General features: G+C 47.4%; 1 protein-coding gene across 6 annotated transcripts in view; it reads left to right on the top strand.

Annotated features, from left to right (window-relative positions):
* MACROH2A1 (macroH2A.1 histone) overlaps nucleotides 1-22,867 on the top strand; it is a 102,987-nt gene that overhangs the window by 39,204 nt on the left and 40,916 nt on the right. For all 6 annotated transcript variants that reach the window (XM_079918811.1, XM_079918814.1, XM_079918812.1 and 3 more), the window contains exons 3-4: nucleotides 14,233-14,339; nucleotides 14,803-15,000. In XM_079918811.1, coding sequence (XP_079774937.1) covers nucleotides 14,233-14,339; nucleotides 14,803-15,000 — 305 coding nt within the window. The remainder of the gene's footprint in view (nucleotides 1-14,232; nucleotides 14,340-14,802; nucleotides 15,001-22,867) is intronic.

Genomic DNA, 22,867 nt, shown 5'->3' with positions numbered 1-22,867 from the left:
CAAATCTGTTCTCAGAGGATTTCTCCACAGTAAGGAGGATGGGAAGCCCTGGCTGCCAGCTCTCAAGACTGAATGTTGACACTTTGTAATAAGTGTAGACACCCCCCCCCCCGCTCCCCCAGGGGACCACCATGAGAGTTCTGATTTGGATACCCCAGCTCTGGTCTGTTTAAATACCTACTGTTGTAGTAGTATATTTCCACCTCTTATAGGATAAGGCCGTGGCTAGAATTATTTTTTCTGTCTTTTTTGGCTCTAATCTACAAAATGATGAAGATATCCAGACTTGCATATTCTTAACCCCCTACTCCTTTTCCATTTCCCCATGCCCTGTCCCTCACCATGCCCTGTGTTTCAGACCTCGGTCTTCCCTCTCCTGTTTCTCGTCAGTGACCAGGACCTCCACACTCTTCTAGCAGGCACCTGGCATCGCTCACAGCAGGCACTCCAGTCTGAAACTGCCTGCGGGTACTTCGCTAACCATGGGGAAGTTTACAGGGCCAGCTCCTGACCTGGGGAACGAACAGGGTTCACCCAGGGCACCCTTATGGCTGCTTTACAGACTGGATGAGTCCTAGCCCTTGTGCCTGACTGCGTCCTGTAGTAAAACCCCGGGGAAAAGGTATGGTTGTTAAAAATACATCTTGCTATCTGGTTTTGGCTAGTAAAGTGATCATCCTCATCCCAAATTTCAGCTTGTTTGATTTCTAATCTATAACTCAGGTCAGATGTTGCATATCCCTTTGGTGTTAGTCATTGTCTGCACTCCATCCCTGCCCCCATCTCTTGTAAGTATAGTAGGGAGAGGCCTCCTCTGTCAGCAGTGTGTCCTGTTACACAGATACTCATTTCAACAAACATCCATCCACTTAGCATTTCTGGCCTGGGAAAGAAAGGATCCGATAAGCTTGGAAGATTACGGTAGGCGGAGCCTGCAGTTGTCTCTGTCACTTACCTGGCCTCTTTACCACTTTTCTATCCGGAACAGCCAACTGTGTCCTGTACTCACACAGCTAAAAATAGGGCAGGGAGAAGAGGACAGGCCGGCTCCGTGATGCTCCGAGGCTCTCTGAATTCCTGTGTCTCTTGCTTGTTTGCATGACCACCCTACCTTAGACTTACACTTCAGGCCAGGACCCAGCTAACTCTTGCCAGTGACTTCATGCTTCCCTGGGGCTCCCAGAACCCCACAGCACTCACTGTTCTGTAAAGTCCTTCAGCTGAAAGGGAGGACTAGATTTTAATGAGCTAGAGGGTTGCGACTAGAAAAAAATTGGAAACACAGAAGTTGAAACTCCAGTGTTCTGGCAGCCTATATTTAAATGTATGTTCCCTTTTCCAGTTATGTGAGTAATTTATGTTTGAAAATTTAAGAAGGGAAAACTCGCTCATAATCCCACTGCCCAGAGATAGCTGCTGGCACTGAATGCCTTTTGTGTGTATGTGTACATGCATGAAAGGGAGTTAGATTTTAGTCTATTTGTTTTTATTAATATCTGCTATTGATGATCACTGTACATGATCATACGAAGCAAATCATGAAGTCATTAAGGGAGAGCTACATTGTCAGTCCTCCTCAGTTTCCCAGGAGGAATAGATGATTCCGTGGTGGATGAACATTCAAGGGGCGCTGGAAAAAAGCAGCTTTTTAGCACAGTGTTCCCTTGACATTTCCCTGATGACTTGTTGTAAGATGGCCAGCCTGTTAGCAGACCCAGGTGAGTCAGACCTCGGGGCTGAGGCCAGACATAGAAACCACTGAGGGGTGGAGTTTCCCCAGTGCTTCACTTCCCCATCCAAGGTGTGGAGGCGGCAGCACGGCTTGAGGACGTGCTTCTCCCAGGGCCACTTGAATCTGCTGCAGAGCTCAAAAACTGAACTTTTATCTGGTCCTTCATTCAGTTCTTCTAAAGAGGCCATGAGGTTGTCCAGGAGAGTGTTAAGTGTGGCCTGGGCCCCCTTCACAAAACAGTGGCCCCATGTCCCCTGCACTCCCAGCCACGGGGGTTGGACCACATCACTTGGATCAGAGAAAGGAAAGGTCTCATTGCTTTCTTTTGCAAATATTTTCTCCTGCTCTGTGACTTCATATTCTCTCAACACTGTATTTCAAAGAGCAGAATGTTTTTTATTTTAAAAAAGTTTCAATTCTTTTTTTCATGTATTGTGCCGTTGATGTTGTATCTAAAAAATCATCACCAAACCTTGAAGTCATCTAAATTTCCTCCTGTGTTATCTTCTAGGAGTTTTATAGTTTTGGATTTTACATTTAGGTCTCTGCTCCATTTTGTGTTAATTTTTGCAGAGGGTGTTAGGTCTTTGTCTAGATTCAGTTTTTTGCATGTGGATGTCCAGTTGTTCCAGCACCATTTGTTGTAAACCTCTCTGCTTTCTTGAAGATAAGCCACGTTGCCTAGGAAACCTCAGTGGTCAAGGATTCTCATTGTTGCTTCATGATTTCCCTTTGAAGGGCTATATGCAGCTTTCATTTCTGTCATTGGGGTCAGCATATGCATAGCTGAGTTCCCACCAGAAGTTCTGTTTTTGCTTGGGCCAATGGGAAGGCACGAAGCACTACAAAACTGATTCTGGATTTAGGCAAGGAAAAATGTGTGACCCAGACTGTGCATGCCTCTTTCATTCAGACCTTCCATCTGGGCTCACTTTATACGTCCTTCAGAATTTCATTTAGTGAGGTCTTCTGGTCGTAAGCTTTCTCGGGCTCTGATTTTGAACATGTCTTTATCTCATCCATAAAGTTTTTAGCTGTTGTTTCTTCAGTGTCTCTATTCTAGTCTCTTTCTCCTTATGGAACACAAATTAAACATTCATTAGTGTTTTATCTAAGTTCCATATCTGTTCATCTCATTCGTATTTTTCATTTCTGTGTCTCTAGATTACTTTCTGGATAATTACTTCTGGTCTATCTTGTAGAACTATCTCCCAGTTTACTAATTCTCTCTTCAGCTGTGTCTTATCTGCTATTTAATTCAGTCACTGAATTTTTAATCTCAGTTGATATTTTTTACTCTGGAAGTTGTTTGGTTCTTTTGTGAATCTGCTTGGTCATTCTTTATAATATCTTGTTTTCTCTTCATTTTCACATTTTTCTTTAAATATATATTATACACAGTTCTCATATATTTTTCTGAATAATTATTTTTCCCCAGCTTTATTAAGGAATAACTGACAAATATAATTGTATATATTTAAAGTGTACAGTGCGATGCCTTAACATAAATGAAATGATTACCCAGTTTATCTGAAGTCTTCATGAGTCTGTTTTTGCTGGATTTTCAGTCATTGTTCAGAAAGCCTATCTCTCTCCAAGGCTACAGAGGAATTCCCTCATGCTCTTGCTTAGTATTTTTATGGTTTAATTTTTTACATTTTTACTTTGACCCATTTGGAATTTATCCTGATATACAGTGTGGGAGAGGGATCAACTTAATTTTGTTCCAGGTGGTTACCCATCTGTCTCAACACAATTAATTGGATATTCCGTCTTTTCCCTGGTGATCTGAGATGCTGCTTTTACCATACATGAAATTTCTAGATATAATTAGGGCTACTTCTCGACTTTCTTTTCTGTTTCATTGGTATGTTTATCTAGTTATATACTTTATGTTTCTCATATCTGGTAGGTCTTTCCTGTCTTTTTATTTTTACACAAAGTAATTGTTTCCTTTAATAAGTAATACATACCAATGACAAAATTCATGTTCCCAAAGGACATACAGTGAGACATGCATTTCTCTCCCTACTCTTTCACACACCCAGTTCTCCTCTCAAGAGACAATCAGTGTTATCAGTTTCTTATATATGTTGTATATGTTTCTAAATATACTCTTCTCCCTTTTCATTTCAAAATAAATACAGTAAATGTAATGGGTGCATGTGATATGCAGAGACTGACATTTATATTTGAGCCCAAATCTGAGGGTGGTTGATCTGCCTCTAACCTGCCCCAACATCGCTGGTTCCCTCAGCCAACCTTGAGTCCTGATTTGAGACTGAGAGGGACGGCCTGCCCGGATCCTGGGCCATCCTGGGGCTGCTTTCCCCCGGGATGACAGCTTTGTAGTTCACACGGCCTGCCATGGATCCTGAGTATTTGTTCTAATCCATAAAACCAGGACAGTGCCTTGGAGAACATCCCTGCACTTCCATCCTGCATCACCGCCTGAATGCTGCAGTGCTTGTTCACTGGTTTAGTAATTCATCTGTAATGACCTATTTGTGAAAGAGTTACCAAGCTCTGACCAGGTACAAGGTGCTGAGCTGGGTGCTGGGGGTCCGAAGAATCACTGTTGATTTCAGCAGATTTGTACTGAGTGTCTGTGATGGGTCAGACATCCCTGAGGACATATTAGTGACCCCCAAGGCTGGGACTATGCCTTCCCTCCCCCTCCCTCATCACTGTATACTCAGCTGCTCAGCACATAGGTTTTTGTTGAAGGGTAAGAAGACTAGTTAGAGGAAGGATGAATTTCTGGAGGGGGGAATGTAGGTAATGTCAGATGCTGCCAGGAAATTGGTAAGGATGAGAGTTGAACTAGACCCCTGGATTTTTTTTAATGATGCATAATTAGGATTAACACCAGGGCGTCGTGGACCAGACCTGCCTGAGGAGAGGCAAGTGGCAGGGCAACTGTTGGTGGCAAATAGGAAGGCACTGGGAGTGTTTCAAGAGTTGATCTCTCACTCCTGCCAGAAAAGGAGGTCTCCAGCTGCACCTCGAATAACAGAGGAAGCCAGGAGCTGCCCACCTGATTAAAGTAGCAGCGTCCCTGGAGAGGTGCTTGAGGTCCCCCTGGGTCCCCCATGGATGACCATCAAGAATGGCTTTAAAAGAACTACTTACTTACTGAGAGGAGGAGGAAGTAGGTAAGAATTCTACAAATATCTCTTCTCTCAATATCTTCCTGTTAAAATATCAGCAACTAATAAAATATATTTATAGCCCTCTTACCTTCTTTCCCTGCCTGAGGGCTTCTCTGTTTAGTCAACCCAGAATAAAATACCATGAGAGCAAAAAGCCACTTCTCAGAACTATAAATAAGTCCTAGCAAGGAGACAAACCCAAAGGATACTAACCACAGTCAGCCTCTCTCTCTCTCCCTCTTCCCACCACCCCCTCCAGTTCTGGTTGCCAAGAGGATGACACACACACTCCTCGGATTTGCCAGGCTGCTCAGCCAGCCTACAGCTCTGACCCTGCCTCCGCCTTCCCTCCCTCCCGCTCTCTTCCTTTATCTTCCACCCCACCTTCTTCCTTGTTAGACAAGTGCCCTCCGTCTAGTGGCCAGAAAACATGTGTTCCCTGGTACTTCAAGAGGCCTGTGGGGTCTACAGGGGGACATGTGTCGAATGGCCTTGATAGAAGACATTTACATATGTCCTCCGTATAGAAGGAGGCTCCTTCTCTGCCAGAGCCCACATTTCTTGCCTTCAGAACTGTGAGGACCATGTGGAAATCCAGGGCCTCTGGAAAAGGCTAATCTATCGGCTTCCTTTGCCGTCGATATCCTGATTGATGCTTCCTGTGGTAAAGGGTAACTGAGGTAGTCTTTGGTTAACATTTCTCTGTTGTCTCTGTAAATCTGGATATTGACCGCTGCAAGTCAATATCTGCTGTTCATTCAGAAAATGAAGGTCTTTAACTCCAGTAGCATTGTTTTCTTTGCTCTCCCACCTCTGCCCCAGGCCCTGGCAGTTTCCCTCACAGATTAAAATCGTGGCTTGTCAAAATGTGAGTTTTGGGGCACAGAGGGCAGTGCTTTGCACGCAGGCAAAGGCGGGACGGTTTAGAGAATAAAACGCCTGTCATACATTGAGCATTTACTATGTGCAAGGCATTGGCTAAGTGCTTTACATCTGGTAACTCACTGAATCCTCAAACCACCTATTTTGCTTAGGAGGAAATTGAGGCTCGAGGAGTTTAAATAACTTCTCCAAGGTCACTCAGCACAATAACTCATCTCTAGAAGAGCATTTCTGTAGGCTCCTAATGGAGCTGAAATCTTAGCGGTGAAAAGGGGAGCCCTGGGGCTTGGGATTACTCAGTGCACTTTGCATCTCCTCTGCCTTTAGTGGACATCTCAGGAGGATGGGATATGCCCAGGCCTCCATGGCTGGCTCCTGTCCTCCCCAGAGCAGCAGCCTGGCCGAGGAGGCAGATGTGGACTCACGGGAGGAGCGGGCCCTGCGCAGTCACAGGTGATTGCCAGAGGGCACGTGGTGTGGGTGTGTCAGGCGGGAGACAGCCCTGTGGCCTGCCGTGGGCAAACAGGACAGGGGTCCTGCAGGATGGACCTGGAAGGACGAGTAGTCCCTGACAGGAAGGAGGTGCATGAGCACAAGAGGGGTGATGGCCATTGGAGGGACGTGTGCTGGGCTATAGGGAAGGGGCAGTCTGGTCAGTGTGGGAGGTGCTGCCTGTAGCTGGACGCAGAGGTCCTGGGGGAGAAGCACCAGACGACCGCCCTGAGCAGAGCGGAGGGCAGTGCCCAGTCGGGTGTGGGGAGGCTGTAGCACTCAGCAGCGCTGGGGGTGGACTGAAGGGCCAAAGGGTTTTGCCCGATGTCCCTTCATTGTCCTCTTAGTGAAGGGGAGGTGGAATCCTGGGCAACAGAGCTTAGGCAAATCCTTAGACAAGTAGCCCTCAGCATTGGGAATTCATTTGGGCAGACAGGGCTGGGCTAGTAAAGGTGACCCCAGGAGCGGCAGCCCCTTTCGGGGCCTCCCCTACTATGACACACTCATATCGCTCTAAAAACAGTCAGTTATGGAAGAACTAAAAAGTCTTCATGTGGTCAGATCTTTTTTTCCAGAAGCAGGATTAAGCAGGCTGGGACAGATGTCAAGGCAGGAGGGTGCTTACGACATGCCGTTGCCAAGGCCAGTGGGGTGGCATATAGCATAGTTGCCATTTCTCATTTATGCTGTGTTTTCAATTTACTTTTTACATTTTGAAAAGATAAATTGTGCACAAGATAAACTCAGACAGCGCCAAAAGGGTAGAAAAAAATGTCTCCCTCGGATCTGGTCACCAATTCCTCTCCCAGGAGGCAAAGCTGTGCCACATCTCCAGGAACACATGTCAGCGCGGGCTTAAGCGCGGGCGACAGGCATGGCCTCTGCCCCCCACAGGATGGCAGCCTACAAAAGCCCTGCTCTGCTCCTTGTTTCCCCTTTAAAAGTCCATCTGGGAAATGGCACCATGTCAGGGCTCTTTAAATGAGTTTCCTCTTTACATTACACTCTTCAAATCATTTCATGTCAGCAGACATCTCTTGATTGTTCACCCCTTCCTGAGATGAATTAAGAACAAATGGCTGTGATTTTCCATATCAAAACAAACATACATATTAACCATTTCCTTGTAAATTAATTTCGAGTCCTTGAAAGCAGTGAGCGGTGGGGAGAGGGCCCTGCCCGGCTGTCAGCCAGGCCCTGGGTCAGAGCAGGTTCCTCTGGCCTTCCCCAGCCACCTCGTCCTTCCGCCTTCCTTCTGGGGCCTTGACTTGTGCTGCCTCAGCAGCTGGCTTTGGTCCTGCCCTTGCCACGCTACCCCTGCTGAGTCAGACAAAAGCCCCAGACCCCATCCTTAGGCAGAGGATGCCTGTGGGGCCACCCTGGGTGCTGCGTAATATCAAGGCAAGTCTGGCAGCACCGAGGTTAAGCGGGTTCAAGTGCATTTTTCAAACATATGTAAACTGTTAAGTGTAACAGCAAAGGGTAAACTATCAGGGGAGGAAACGCCAGGTTTTCCATATTGCTTCTCTCCTCCTCCTCTTGGCTCTCACATACATCCCATCTATCCACCTAGCCAGCCAGCCAGCCAGTTATTTTGATAGAGGAAACTGAGGAAAAGAAAGTATAGTTTCCTTCCCGTAGAAATCAAGCCTGTTATATTCTGTTTTAAAAGATAAAGTGTGTGGCCGTAGCATCAGTATTTGGAGCTTACGTTTACCAAGTGTTCTAAGCATGTCGTTTGGTAACTCATTAATCTTCACAAGCCTAGAGGTGACCTCAATTATCATCCCCTTTTATAGAATGAGAAACTGAGGCACAGGTGTGTCTTGGCAACTCTCACAGCTAAAGTGCAGGAGCTGTGATTCACACCCAGGCTGTTTGACAGCACGCCCCCGGCTTCAGCATGGTGCTGTTCGGGGCTGCTGCCTCCACTGAAGACAGACCTAGGAGGTGAGCTTACACAGAATCGCTAGAGACTTGGGGAAGAAGAGCAAGGCTTTCCTGATGCACCAAGCTGGGTTGGCAGTTTAAATGAAGGTAATATTTGCCAAGAATCATAATCTCTTTTTTGTTAATCTGAATAATGCAAAATTACTAATTTTTTATTTTGAAATACCAAAAACAATTAGCTTACTTTAGAAACTCTCATATTGAGCTGTGTTTCTTTCTTACTGGGAGACTTTGTGGGATAGGTGGGAGACTGGACCAGATGCTGCCTCCTGGGCCCTTGGCTCATGGGCCCTGAGGAGGGGATCTGTCGTGTGGGCTTAACAGCAGTGGACAAGTTTGTATGAGACTCGGAACATCTGCAGAAAAGCAACAGAATGGTTCATTCTTACAAAATACCTTGTTTTCTGCACAGAACATACCACCTTCAATTACTGCCGTAGGTTTTATTTTCTCTGGGGAACCCATGTTTCCTCGGAGGCCCCTGGGACAGGCAGACTAGAGAGCTTTGCTCTGGCCCACAGGCAAGACCCCGGTGCTCCAAGCTGACGGCTCAGCGGGCTTCAACCCCTGCCACTCATCTCCCGAAAAGGTGGGATGTGGGCCGGTGGATTCTGGGCTGCCGAGGGAATTGGAGGAAACTGTGGTGCAGTCAGGACGCAGGAAACGCTTAGCAGTCGCTCTCCGATTGGGGTTGATTGGGTTAAGGCCTTCCAGAATGGCGTAAAACAGTTCTGAACTCAATGAACTGCCGATGGCAGCCTGATGAATGGAAGGAAATACGATAAACAGATTCCTTGTCGTGCTGTCGGCTTTGTAGCAGATACCTGTTTTCTCCTTGGGATTACGTGAACATTTGCTTTCCTTTGATTTCTGGTTGTTCTTTTCAGTATTGCTTTTGTGAGAGGAGACGCTTCAAGCAGTTCTGTAGAAGCCCCCGACTCTTCCCTTTGCAAGGTCTGTGTTTAGCCTTTGGTGCGGCCTCCACACATCACCTGTTAGCTGTTAGGAGTCTAACTCTGCCAACCATGACTTCAGCTCCCTGAAGGGAGATAGAATGCTTCAGTACAACAGATAGGGCTCAGTTCAGGCGTTTGGAGGGGGGGGGGGGAAAGACTCTAAGCCTTTGGTCTCTTGGTGAACTTGGAAAGTAGACCTATCAGAGGTATTCATGTTCAGACAGCTGGGCTGTAGCTGAGAAGGCTGCCAAATAATGCTGTTACTCAAGGTTGTGGGGATTTCGTCAAGTGGCCTTAAAACAATCGCGTTCCACGCGGCTGGGGAATGGTGGGCCCAGGGGTGCCTCTGCCGTGCCTGCTGCTCTGAGGAGAGAATAAGGTCACGTCGCTGGGCCAGGCCGCTGCATATGATGGAGCCAGCGACTCACCGCTCGCCAGGGACCGGCCCTGGCCAGGAGTCGGAGCCAGAGACACTCCGGTGTTCTGCCAATTAGATCTTAAACAAAAAGATCTTAAAACAGGAAACTACCTCACAAGGGGGCCGGTGTAGCTCATCATTCAACCTGTCCCCTTTGCAGTGTTTATAACTGGGGAACCTCACCGCACTGAGGGTCCTCCCCAGAGTGACCCCACGTGCTCTGAGCCCCACACCAGTCCCAGTGCTGGTCGGCGGTATCAAAATTAGACTGTCATTGGTCAGGAAGACTTGGCTTGAGGGGTGGAGGACCTGGTCAGGGGTTTGTTTCTTCTCCCCGTTACTGCTCTTTGCCAGGTTCCTCCCGGGGTTTCTTAACGGATTCCATTTGTTTGGGTTACAGCCTCAGGGCTGTGGCTTCTGAACCTCCTTCCGAGGCAGGATCCAAGCATGGAGCTCTGGAAACCGTGGAGAAAAGAATTTGCGTCTGTAGATGTGCTGCTTTCCTGGTTCTTTTTCTCAGAATCCCTTTCCTCTTAAAACAGCCAGAGGCAAAAAAAATTGAGAGATGCACAAAGCCTTCCAAAATGCAAGATTAATCATGTGCAGGAAACCCTCCCTGGTAGGGAGGCACGGGCTGCATTCAAGTCGAGGCGGAGCTGAAGCTGGCTCCGGCCTAGCCCAGGAGGCGGCCCCCTTGCTGGTGGGGGTGAGGGGCCCATCCCCGCGGGCAGTGGGTATAGTGGCAGGAACCCAGGCACAGCCCTGAGCCTAGGGCTTCCATGAATTTGCCCTTGCTATCATTTGCAAAGCCGAGGATCACTTACTAGGAAGGAAACTTAATCAGGAAATCACCTTTGGTGGCGTGTGCCCTGCCCCAATTCCTCGGCACTCACCACCCTCTCTCCTGCCCTCCCACAGACGTGCCCTGGAGAGCAGGTGGGAACTGATCCATCTTGTTGAGTTGCTGGCAGTTGGCACCTCTCCTCTCCCACTGCAGCAGGCAGCCCTCTCTCAGCCAGGAAAGCCCTTTATGATTGCCGTTTCTAACACTGGACTGAGGACGAAGGGGGGTTGGTATTACTGAATAGTTGGCAAGGGGTGAGTTCATGCTCTGGGTTCCTACTTTTGTGCGCAGCGGGAGTGCGTCCTCCATCTTTCTGGGCTGTTGTCAACTTCCCCAGCCCTCTGCCTGGGGCGGAGCGGGGAACACAGCTCATAAAAGGTGTGTCTCTGAGGTGCTCCCTCTTGTGTGTCCCTTGACCGAAGCCGTTGCGGTGGTAACTATCCAACTGGAAAACATGCAGGAGTAAACGGAAGATAAAGCTCTTGCGCAACCAGCCAAGATGGGAATCTCTGCCCCTCTTTGTTACCCCACTTGATGCAGCTCCCTCCCTCCCCACAGGGCTGAGGGTCCTCTCTTTGAAGATAGGGAGTGGGAGGGCCAGTTATCTTGGTCTTCGCAGATCACAAGTGAGCTGGGGTTTTGCAGAAAGGAAGGAGTCCTGGATTTTCTAGCTCCTTGGTGAAGAAGTCAGAGGAGTGACAGGAAGGACACCCCAGCCCAGCTCTTTCTGAGGAGTTAGAACACTCCTCACCCCACTCCACACACCTCTCCAGCCCCTCCGTGTCCACCTTGTTATTACTCCCAGGTGGATCCAGTCTGGCTTCCCTGAGTCCAGGCTGAATTAGCAGTAAGTGAGCACAGTCCTTGACATTTCCCATGAGGAGAAACTCAGGCTATTTGCAATTGCAGACACAATGTGAGAGTGACGGCGGAGGGGGAGCTAGTGGTAGTCCAGGGGAGTTCTTGGAGACCTGATCGTCCTGTTTCTCAGCTGTGGGTGCTCCTTAGAGCTCAGTGCACTGCTTTACTTGCTTGTGTTACATACTGCCTGTCCCTCACCCAAATCAGGGGCCCAAACACACTTGGAGTTCTGGTGACCCCTCTCCACCCTCCAGCTCTTTGCATTCATCATCTGCACCTTCCCCGCACAAAAAATAAAGTAGTGATGCCAAAAATAAAAAGACCACTTGCCTGTTCCCCTCCAGCCTCCACCAGCGGCTACTGTGCCTTCTCTTGGGGAGAACCTGCACCAATACTCTGGGCAGGAAGAGAAAACAGGCCACTTCCACTTTCCCGAGAAACCATAATTTCAAATGATCTTCTTGCCAAATGGATGGGCCTAGGACACTATTGTGGGTTTCTCTGTCTCTCTCCTTCTCTTTCTCTCTCTCTTTTTAAATGAGGGCCAGGTAAAGCATTCTTAGCACATTATGGGGAGAAGGTTGTAATCCCCCAGCCTCCTCCTGTGTATTCTGGCTTTGTAAATACTGATGGCCTCGTGTTTCCTGTGGCCTCAAAGTGGAGGAAGGCTGGGGAGGTGAGGGGGTGGTGGAGGCCAGGAAGCCAGCCAAGTGGGCTACAGCTCAGCGGTGCCAGCTGCCCTCTCCAGCCTTCCTGCCCCTTGGGCTGGCTGTGGCTGGCTCTCCTTCCTGTGCCCTTACTCCTAGGGTCAGGCTCCTGTTGCGTCAGGCTCCGGCCTCACTTCCTCACAGGCAGTGAGTTGGACAATAGCGTTGCAGATGTGCTGCCTCCTGCGTGAACGTGGGAGAATGGAGGCCAAGCTGGGCTCATTTCTGCACATGGGCGTCAGGTCACTTAGGTATCCCAAGCACGCTTTCTTGCTTGGCCGTGACAGGGTCATCTCCTCTGGGCTTCGGGACACACAGTCACCATCAATTATAGGGAAGCTTCCATGAAATTGACAGGTGGGCCTGTACTCAGGCTGTATGGGGAACAGCCCTGTGGAGACTCATGGATGAGGGTGGGAAGTGTACTGATTATCTCCCCTTCTTCCCCAGGCCTCACTCTAGTGACTTGCTCATGTGACGTTCAGGGCGAGGGACCCCTGTGGCCTGGGAGCATCAAGCAGGCAGGGGCCTCAGTTGCCTCTGGTGTCCAAGTATCATCAGTGCAGTGATTGATTATTGAGTAAATGAATTCCTGCCTTGGATTTAGGCATTGAATCCGTGTGATCCAGGTGTGAGTATCCAAGCAGCTTTTCAGCTTGACACACAGACTAGTTTTTGCATTGGGTTCAGCTGTTAGTACCCCTTAACAACAGAAACCATGTAATATTGTAAATTTTAAATACCTGGTTTTAATGTAGCTAGAATTTTTTCCCTAGTTATTTTATAATGATTCTGAGTTTTCGCTTTGCTGGAGACATCTAGTGTTTGCAACATAACTTCGAATATTAGAAATCCTTTAGTACCAGGAAGAGGTCAGACTTGAGTTGAGCCTAGAAGGGAGTGCTAGGTGGATATGACAGGCAGGGCTGTGGCGTGGACAGAATTGCAGAAGTGAGGGTGTAAGATACATTTTGGGACAGTCTGCATTTCTCATTAAGAAAATGAGGCGAAAGTGATGAGGTTGACACTTACAAAGAGAACTGGGCCACCAAGGAGAAAAAAATCTCTTGCCAAAGGGTACTTCCTAACTTTCCCCATCTTTGGTGCTGTGGAAGAACCTGTCTTCTTGTCTGGCAAACCCTGCCCCAAAGGACTGGTCAATAAACTCTGACTTAGCACCAACTCTAAGTCAGGCTCATATCCTTCTAGGTTTTTTATTATTTTGTGGAAAAAGTCAAATATACAGAAAGCTGAGAGAGGAACTGTCTGACGTCTCGCTCTCTTACATCACTCCTGGATTTAACAAGTGTTAGTATTTCACCACATTTGTTTTCCTCTGTAGACTTTTTCAGGATTATCTGAGTAAATTGCAGACACCAAAGCCCTTCACCCCTAAATACTTCAGCATGTATCTCCTAAGGACAGGATGTTCCCTTCAGAGTGGTAATACCATTATCACACCCAAGAAAACCAATAATTCCTTTGTGTCTAATATCTGGTCTACATTCAGATCTCCTCAGTTGTCTCCAGAATGACTTTTATAGCTTTTTTTGCAATCAGGATCCCATCAAGGATTGACATTATATGTAATTGGCTGTTGTGGCTGTGTAGCCTCTTTTAATCTACTACACTCCACCTTTTTTGTTTTATGTTTTTATGACGTTGACTTTGTAAAGTGTCCAGTCACATCCTTCTAGTTTTGAATCTGAGTGTACAGGCGTTCAACATTGGTTCCATTAACAGAAATTTACTGAGTAATATGCCACCACCCCCTGAAGTCCTGTAAACCCATGTATGACCTGTTGCTCAAGATGCACAGTTCAGTCTCGGCCACACTGCTGGCTCCACGGGGTTGTTGCTGGTGACGTCTGGAGCGCTGACTGTGGGCAGCCCTGTTCTGGGAAAGGGCTTCAAATCTCAGCTCTACCACTTCTCACTGAGGGCCTTCAGCTGGTGGTCCTTTCTCCTCTCTAAGCTTCGGGGTCTTCATGTCCACAACAAAGGGGTTGGACCAGGGGTCTTCCTAGTCTCACTCAGCTTTGCCTCTCAACACCTCTGTGACTTGGCTCCAGGTGTTGCCAGGCAGACCGCCTGCAGCTTCGTAGCTCAGGGTAGCTGCTTCGGGAAGCCAATTGCCTGCTCCCATTCCTGGCACCAAGAACAGGGGATCCGGGAGGATGCACACGGTTCTCTGATGCTTTAACGTGACCACATGCCCTTCCCCTCTGCTCCCCACAGCGGAGATTCTGGAGCTGGCTGGCAATGCAGCAAGAGACAACAAGAAGGGCCGGGTCACGCCCCGGCACATCCTGCTGGCCGTGGCCAACGATGAAGAGCTGAATCAGGTATGGGACTCTCCTTTCCCTCCCCCACCCAGACACACCAGCAGGCAGTCTTGCTGCCCAGGAGTTGTCTGTCCAGTGGGAGGGTGCTGTTTGGCTGGCTATCAAGGGTGTGGACTGCATTTTGGACTATTAGCAGCTTCCCCATCCCCCCCCCACCCCATGGCAGTTTTTCCCCAAGATTTTATTGGTTTGGGGGAGGGGAATGAAACAAGGTATTTGGCTCTCCTTGGAAGAAAGATGGTTCTTTCTTCCACCCGAGTGGAAACTCCACCCGAGTGAGGGACTCCGAAGACTTGCTCCCCGTGTTGTGAGCCAGGGTCCTGTCAGCCTCCTTGTAGATGCCATGGAGGAGGGAGCTCTACCAACCCAAAGCAAGAGCATGGGGTGGGGGCAGGGCTGAGCTCTTGAAGGTCACGGACGTGCTGGTCTGACTCACCATCCACTACTTTGGTTTTCCTGCAAGCTGCTAAAAGGAGTCACCATCGCCAGCGGGGGAGTGTTACCAAACATCCATCCGGAGTTGCTAGCGAAGAAACGAGGATCCAAAGGGAAGTTGGAAGCCATCATCACACCACCCCCAGCCAAAAAGGCCAAGTCTCCGTCCCAGAAGAAGCCCGTGTCTAAGAAAGCAGGGGGCAAGAAAGGGGCCCGGAAATCCAAGGTGCGTAGGTGATTTGGCAGGGACGTGTGGAGGGTGGGGCTGGGCGGGTGCCGGCAGGCGGGGTCATGCGGGCTCCCCTTCCTACTGAGGGCTCATTCCCCTCTGGGGTGGGGGCCTGTGGAACAAATGGAGCTGGTGACAGAGGGCTAGTCCAGCTCAAGTGGCCAGAGTCTGGACGCAAGTTGGGGACTAGATTTCTGTAGGCAAGGGGGATGTGGGGAGGTGCTGGGGCAGATAGCCCCAGGCTGGAGGGACCTGGTGCCCACCCTTCCAGGAGATGCTCACGCCCATGGGGTGGGACATGTGTATACAGGAGCTTCCCTGTGCGAGCGACAGCAGTCGAGTCCTGCCCAGAGCTGCCAGCTGCCCGCTTGCCCTTGACGTGCCCAGAACTGTCATTGTGTTGCCATGGCTGCATGTCCTCCTCCGAGCCTGTTCCAGCAGGGATGGTTCAGATGGTTAGCTCTTTGAAATGACCACCTTGTTAAGGAGGAAAATAGATGCGTTATTTGGGCGCTTCCTGCCAGACCCAGCTGGGATTGAGACTAGGTTGTAGGTGCTGATCTTTCTGTGGGGAGCGAAACCTTCTCATGAGTGTGACCTAATGTCTTCTAGGATGGGGCAGGCCCCCTAATCCCAAGCCAGGATCTTCCTGGTCCACCCTCGGGAGGTCCACACCCGTGGCTGGTTGCATTCACCTGTCTGAGACTCCAGGGTAACTGGGACACATGGTTTCTGTTTCTTCCTCGCTGGGCCCTGCCTCTCAGCTGTTGTCACAGACTCCAGGGCCAGCAGACTAGGAACAGCGCAGCTCTGTGTTTAATAAAATGGAATCTTAAGGCTGCTCCACCCTGCCCTGCCCTGGGGTGCCCCCTCAGGAGTCACCCTTCTGGCCTCTAGCCAGACTAAGAGGAAATTATCTCTGGCAGAAGGTGGCCTCCCTATTTTGAAAGACCCCCAGTAATATCCCCTTGGAAATGCCCTGCAAGGCCTAATGCAGTGTCAGTGTCAGGACATGCTTACTAGAGCCCAAAGCCCTCACCAGAGTGAGCTGGTGAGGACACCTTCCCAGAACAGGTCCAGGAGCGGTGACCCGGGGCCACATGCCAGCCCGCACTCCCAGCATGTCCCCTCCGCTGAGCCCATCCAGACATCAGGCAGGCCTTCACCACATGGGGGCACCTTCTGTGACCTCTCACCTCCCACCCACACTGTTTGTGTTTGTGGACTCTCTTTAGTTGAGGTGTAAGAGGCTATATTTTTTGTACATCCTTCTGGGTGTGGACAAACACCTCCCTGAAAACGACAAAATCTAAATTCCTCTTGCCAACAGACACCCCCCACCCCACCCTACCCCACCAGGCTCAGAATCACTCCCAGCTCTTTGAGAGAGAAACCGGATACAGAAGAGTGTCCTGTAAGTTATTTCCAGACACTGCACTCCACCTTGCTCACAAGCCCTGGAGGAGGCTCAGGGCAGGCTGGGGATTTCACAGAGTGCTCATTCCTGCTAACTATAAAATTAGCAGATTGAACTGTTTCTTTTTTCCCTTACAACATTTGCATTTGGGGGGAGGTGCAGGACAGGGAAGGCAGGGGAAAGTGCCTGTGTATCCCCCTTTGAATGTTAAAAAAGAAGATGAAGATGCCAAATCCATCATCTCTTGATTATGGGCCTCAGGGAGCTGGCTGCCCACAGAGGAGGGGGCCAGCAGGGGCAGAACTGTGGCACCTCTCCAACCCGAGTGTCTCTGGCAACCCTGGGTTGAACCTTGCTCCCTGTCACCCCCAGTCTTCTGGCATAGTTTTTGCCCCATAACTTTCCGAACTTCCCAACTTCCCAAACACTATGAATGCTTTTTCTTTCTTTTTGGACTTGAAATATAGAGGGTGTGTGTGTGTGTGTGTGTCTTCTAGTAGCTATATTCGGAACTCAGTGTTTCTAATAACCATATGCCAATAATCACTTGAACACTCAACTTTTCCCTTGATTACAAAAGCAGGAAGTCTGTTATGGTGGTCTGTTTTTCTTCTACACAATAAAACACATTGTCTGCTTACTGTACCAGTATTTGGCTAACATTAAACCCTGGGGGAAGCTGAAATTGGAACCGTGAACAGCTAATTTTCAAAACATTTGTTTAATGTAAATTGTGGTACCAGCTCCCAGAAACAGCGGAGAACCCTGCATCTCTAGGTTTAAGTGGAATGTTCTGAAAATAACCTTTCCAGAGACATGCAGACAAAGCCTTAGTAACATGCTAAAGCACTTGTAGTGAAAGGGAGTTGGTATTTTTCAAGTGTCAACACTTGAATTCCAAATCATAATTTTCCCCCCAATTCTATGTAATTGGAAGGTTTTGAAAGTCTCCAGTTGTGACAGCTGAGTCAGCCGTAGTGGAAACTGTTAGAGAAGGCGACAGAACCCACCAGGGACTGGGCATCCGGGGCCCTGGCAGTGCCTTGGGGTTCCTCCTTCTACTTGGGTGGCCTCAGGCAAGTCTGTGCCTCAGTTTACCCCCTGCGTGAAATGATGGGGTCCATCCCAGCCCTACAATTTACTGACTCTAGTGAATGTTTGCATAATGTCTTTGTGTAGGTAATACGTGTGAGAGTTTGGATGGTACGAAGAGTGTGCGGTAATAAAATCTCACTCAGTCCTCCCACTTCTCCCCAGAGCAGTCTCTGGAATGAGTTTTCATGTACCCTTTCAGAAAGTCTAAGCACATAAAAAGCATAGAGGTACATAAAGTCTTCCCCATCCTACTGGCCTTTAGAGAGAGAGAGAGAGAGAGGGAGAGAGAGAGAGAGAGAGAGAGAGAGGGAGAGAGAGAGAGAGAGAGAGAGAGAGAGAGAGAGAGAGAGAGAGAGAGAGAGAGAGAGAGAGAGAGTGTGTGTGTGTGTGTGTGTGTGTGTGTGTGTGTGTGTGTCGTGTTCCCCACTGTTTTTGCAGTGTGGTGTCAGTGGTTACTGGTGCCAGCTCATCTGGCTTTATATTCCAGTTCTGCCAGTTGCTGGCTGTGTGAGGTGTGAGTTGGGGGAGTTAACTTCATTCCTCTGGTATCTCAATTTCCTCATCTGTAAAATGGAGGTATAACAGGGTGGTTGGGAGGCTTAAAAGAGGATTCATGTGAAGTGCTTACAGCAGTGTCTGACACACATGTCAGCTGCCGCTGTTACTCCCTTGGCAGTTCTTACTCATCTTGGCGTGTGGAGCTGCTGTAGTCTCTCATGGTGTGGCTCCAGTTACTGATACTGTAGGCAGGAGCAATGTACCCAGTTCTCTCTGGATTGTTCCTCGTGTCCATCCTGACAAACAGTCCGCAGTGACCATCACTGTGTGTGGGTCTCTGTACATAAGTGCAAGTGTATCTGTAGGAGAAAGTCCTCAAGGTGGACTTACTGAAGCAGAGAGTGTATTTTTTAACTCTGATGGCTTATTATCCCATTAAGAAATTTCAACAGTGGACTTATTTACACATTTGACACTGAGTTGTTGAAAGAAGATGCATCCATTCGATCCATATTTATCACATCTACATGTGCTTGTTCCCCTTCTTGGTAGTGAGGGTACAGCACGTTGGTGCTCAGGGAGCTCTGGTCTAGTGAGGGAGGTAGAGTCACTGCACAAGGGGAGGGGCAAGTGGTGCTCCGACCACAATAAAGTGGAGTGATGGCATGGCAGTGTTGTCTTACATAGGTGCTCAGGGGAGGCTTCTCTGGTAAGGTAACACTCAAGGCATTTAAGTGATTGAGAAGAGAGAGCTCCTGGCACAGGGGGGAGCATGCCTGGCTCTTCCCAGAGAGAATGGGACAGGCCTTCATGTGGGGTCCCCAACGTTTCAGAGAAGCCTGGGGACTCTTCTCAAGATAAGCTTTTATTTATTTTTTTAATTTTACTTTTTTAAGAGGGACTTGGCTGGCCCCAAATGATTTTTTTGTTTTGTTTAAATTTTATTTATCTTTTTGGCTGCATTGGGTCTTTGTTGCTGTGCACAGGCTTTCTCTAGTTGTTGCGAGCGGGGGCTACTCTTTGTTGCAGTGTGCGGGCTTCTCATTGCGGTGGCTTCTCTTGTTGCAGAGCACGGGCTCTAGGGCACTTGGGCTTCAGTAGTTGTGGCGTGTGGGCTCTAGGGCACTTGGGCTTCAGTACTTGTGGCTCACGGGCTCTAGAGCGCAGGCTCAGTATTTGTGGCACACGGGCTTAGTTGCTCCGCAGCATGTGGGATCTTCCCGGACCAGGGCTCGAACCCGTGTCCCCTGCATTGGCAGGCGGATTCTTACCCACTGCGCCACAAGGGAAGTCCAAAATAAGGTTTTAAAATGCATAAAATACCGAAGATTCAAAGGAAACCATTTATGCCTAAATCTTCAAGGTTAAGACCCCTGTCAGAATGCTCACCAAGATTCATAGGATAATCTTTAAGGTATCTCCAAGAAGGCAGTTTTTGCCAAAACTTTTGATAAATAGTCATCTCACCTAGGATTTTTCAAATGTAAACCCGCTCTACCACCCCAGTTGAACTCCACCCCCATATGTGAATCACTCTTCCCCATCAAGAAGATACACTTGCTCCTCATTGCCTGGCAAAAAGCCCAAGATGATTTTGGGAGAGCGCCTCTTTCTTTTTGAGAAATATTTAAACTGCAAATGAGTGATTAATGTTCTGGTAAGGGATGCCAAAAAAAGGGATTGGTTCTTTTGAGAAGCTGCCATCCTTGCAAAATTTTGCTGACCTTTTAATGAAATTTCCAGAGATTCAAACAGCAGAGCAAAGGAGACTAGGCGTAGGTAATCTTGGGTTGATAATTTCACACAAGTCTTTTTGGACACTCAGTTCTACAGATTCTTAAATACGTCTCCCACTGACTCTGACCTTACAGGTTTTCTGCTGCTCAAAACAAAACTGGGTGTATGCACAATACATGGAGTTATTGGATTTGTACAACAATATGAATTTCTAAAATGTCAATCTTTTTTTTAACATCTTTATTGGAGTAAAGTTGCTTTACAATGGTGTATTCGTTTCTGCCTTATAGCAAAGTGAATCAGCTATACATATACATATATCCCCATATCTCCTCCCTTTTTCGTCTCCCTCCCACCCTCCCTATCCCACCCCTCTAGGTGGTCACAAAGCACCGAGCTGATCTCCCTGTGCTATGCAGCTGCCAATCATTTTTTTTTAACTCTTTATTGGAGTATAATTGCTTTCCAATGTTGTGTTAGCTTCTGCAGTACAACAAAATGAATCAGCTATAAGTATACATATATCCCCATATCCCCTCTCTCTTGAGCCTCTCTCCCACCCTCCCTACCCCACCCCTGTAGGTCATCACAGACCACAGAGTTGATCTCCTTGTGCTATGCAGCAGCTTCCCACTAGCCATCCATAAAATGTCAGTCATTTTGGAGATGGACAAAGTATTGCTTGCTAGCTTTTGTCCTCCCTGGGCCAGGTTGTGTAAAGAATCTACCATCTACTCTCACCATTTCATATAAGAAAGTGCATTTTAATACCAAGAAGTGAGGAAGGGACTTAATCGCAGACTACAGACCTTAGGAAAACTTAGGGCACAGTTGTTACGATTGGAATATAGTGACATCTCCCAAGGCAACTGTGTAGACCTGAAGCACCATGTCACGGGCTGCACGCCTTGCAGGGAAGAGGCAGGTGTTGGTTGCCAGGTGGACAGACTGTGAGAACTGGGAAGGAGCAGCTGGTCTTGCACAGGGTTTGCCACTTTCTCGGCCTTGGCCACTTGTTTAGTCAGTTCTCCTGTCTTATCTCACTTTCCTGATGAGGAAGCTAAGTCTTAGGGAATGTGAGCCATGTACCTAAGGCTATGCAGCTAGTAGACCAGGGCTCAAATGCAGGACTTCAGAGTTCAGATAAAGTGTTACTTGTGTGTCCTGTGACTATGGACCACGTCCCTAGGTAGAATTCTCCTCTGGTCTGATGGTAGAGGGCTGCAAAGCCGCCCACTGCAGAGAGAGTGGGGCAACACCTTAAAAAACTTTTTTAAAATAACACATTCTGGCCTCTCATTAAATTTATTTGTACATTCATGATATATATTCTGTTTATAATTTCCACCTCTTACCCTCTACAACGTTCTTTTTCTCGGTGTATTGAATTATAATTGACATAAAGCACTGTATACGTTTAAGGTGTACAGCATGATTTGACTTGCATGTATCATGAAATGATGACCACAGTAAGGGTAGTTAATATCCATCATCTCACATACAGAAAAAAATGGTTTTTTCCTTGTGATGAAAACTCTTAGGACCTACTCTCAGCAACTTTTCCTACGTATCATACAGCAGTGTTAACTATAGTCATTGTGTTGTACATTACATTCCCAGTACTTATTTATCTGATAACTGCAAGTTTGTACCTTTTGACCACTTTCCTCCAATCATCCCTCCTCCTCCAACCCTCTGCCTCTGGTAACCACAAATCTGATCTTTTTTCCTGTGAGTTTGGGTTTTTTTGTTATTGTTTTTTTAAGATTCCACATATAAGAGGGATTATGTGGTATATGGTATTTTAATTTCTCTATCTGACTTATTTCACTTAGCATAGTGCTCTCAAGGTCCATCCATTTTGTCGCAAATGGCAGAATTTCCTTCACTTTTATGGCTGATGAATGTTCCATTTTGTTTTATATAGGGGTGTGTGTGTGTGTGTGTGTGTACGTGTATCGTATTTTCTTTATCCGTTCATCCATTGATGGACACTTAGGTTTTTTTCCATATTTCCATATCTTGGCTATTATAAATAATGCTGCAGTGAACATGGGGTGCATATATCCTTTTGAGTGAGTGTTTTTGTTTCCTTTGGATGAATACCCAGAAGTGGAATTGCTGAATTATGTGGGAGTTCTCTTTTTAATTTTTTGAGGAGCCTCCAAAATGTTTTCCACAGTAGCTGCTCCGGTTTACGTTCCCACCAACAGTGTACCAGGGTTCTCTTTTCTCTACATCCTTGCCAACACTTGTTATTTCCTGTCATTTTGATAATAGCCATTCTAACAGGTGTGAGGTGCTGTATCATTGTAGTTTTGATTTGCATTTCCCTGATGATTAGCGATGTTGAGCACCTTTTCATGTACCAGTTGGCCATTTGTATGTCTTCTTTGGAAAAATGGTCTTGAGTTTTTTGCTCTTGAGTTGTCTGAGTTTGTATATATTTTGGATATTAACCCCTTGTCAGATAAATGATTCACAAATATTTTCTGCCATCCCATAGGTTGCCTTTTCACTTTGTTGATTGTTTCCTTTGTTGTGCAGAAACCTTTTAGTTTGATATAGCCCTACTTGTTTGTTTTTGCTTTTGTTGCCTTTTCTTTTGGTGTCAAATCCGAAATCATTGCCAGTACTAATATCAAAGAGCTTACTGTCCGTTTTCCTCTAGGAGTTTTATGGTTTCAGCTCTTATGTTCAAGTTTTTAATCCATTTTGAGTTAATTTTTGTGTACAGTGTAAGATGTAAGTGGTGCAGTTTTATTCTTTTACATTGGCTGTCCAGTTTTCCCAACACTATTTATTGAAGACACTGTCCTTTCTCCATTGTATATTCTTGCCTCCTTCGTTGTAAATTAAGTGACCATATATGCCTGGGTTTATTTCTGGGCTTGCTGTTCTGTTCCATTGATCTTTGTGTCTGTTTTTATGCCAATACCATACTGTTTTCATGACTACAGCTTTGTTATGCAGTTTGAAATGAGGGAGCACGATGCCTTCAGATTTGTTCTTCTTTCTTGAGATTGCTTTGGGTATGTGGGGGTCTTTTGTGGTTCCATACAAATTTTAAGATTGTTTATTCTATTTCTGTGAAAAATGCCATTGGAATTTTTTTTC

This window comes from Stenella coeruleoalba (assembly GCF_951394435.1).
Source record: "Stenella coeruleoalba genome assembly, chromosome: 3".
NCBI lineage: Eukaryota > Metazoa > Chordata > Mammalia > Artiodactyla > Delphinidae > Stenella > Stenella coeruleoalba.
The sequence above is the reverse complement of the archived record's forward strand: the minus strand, read 5'-3'. Positions and strand labels throughout refer to the sequence as shown.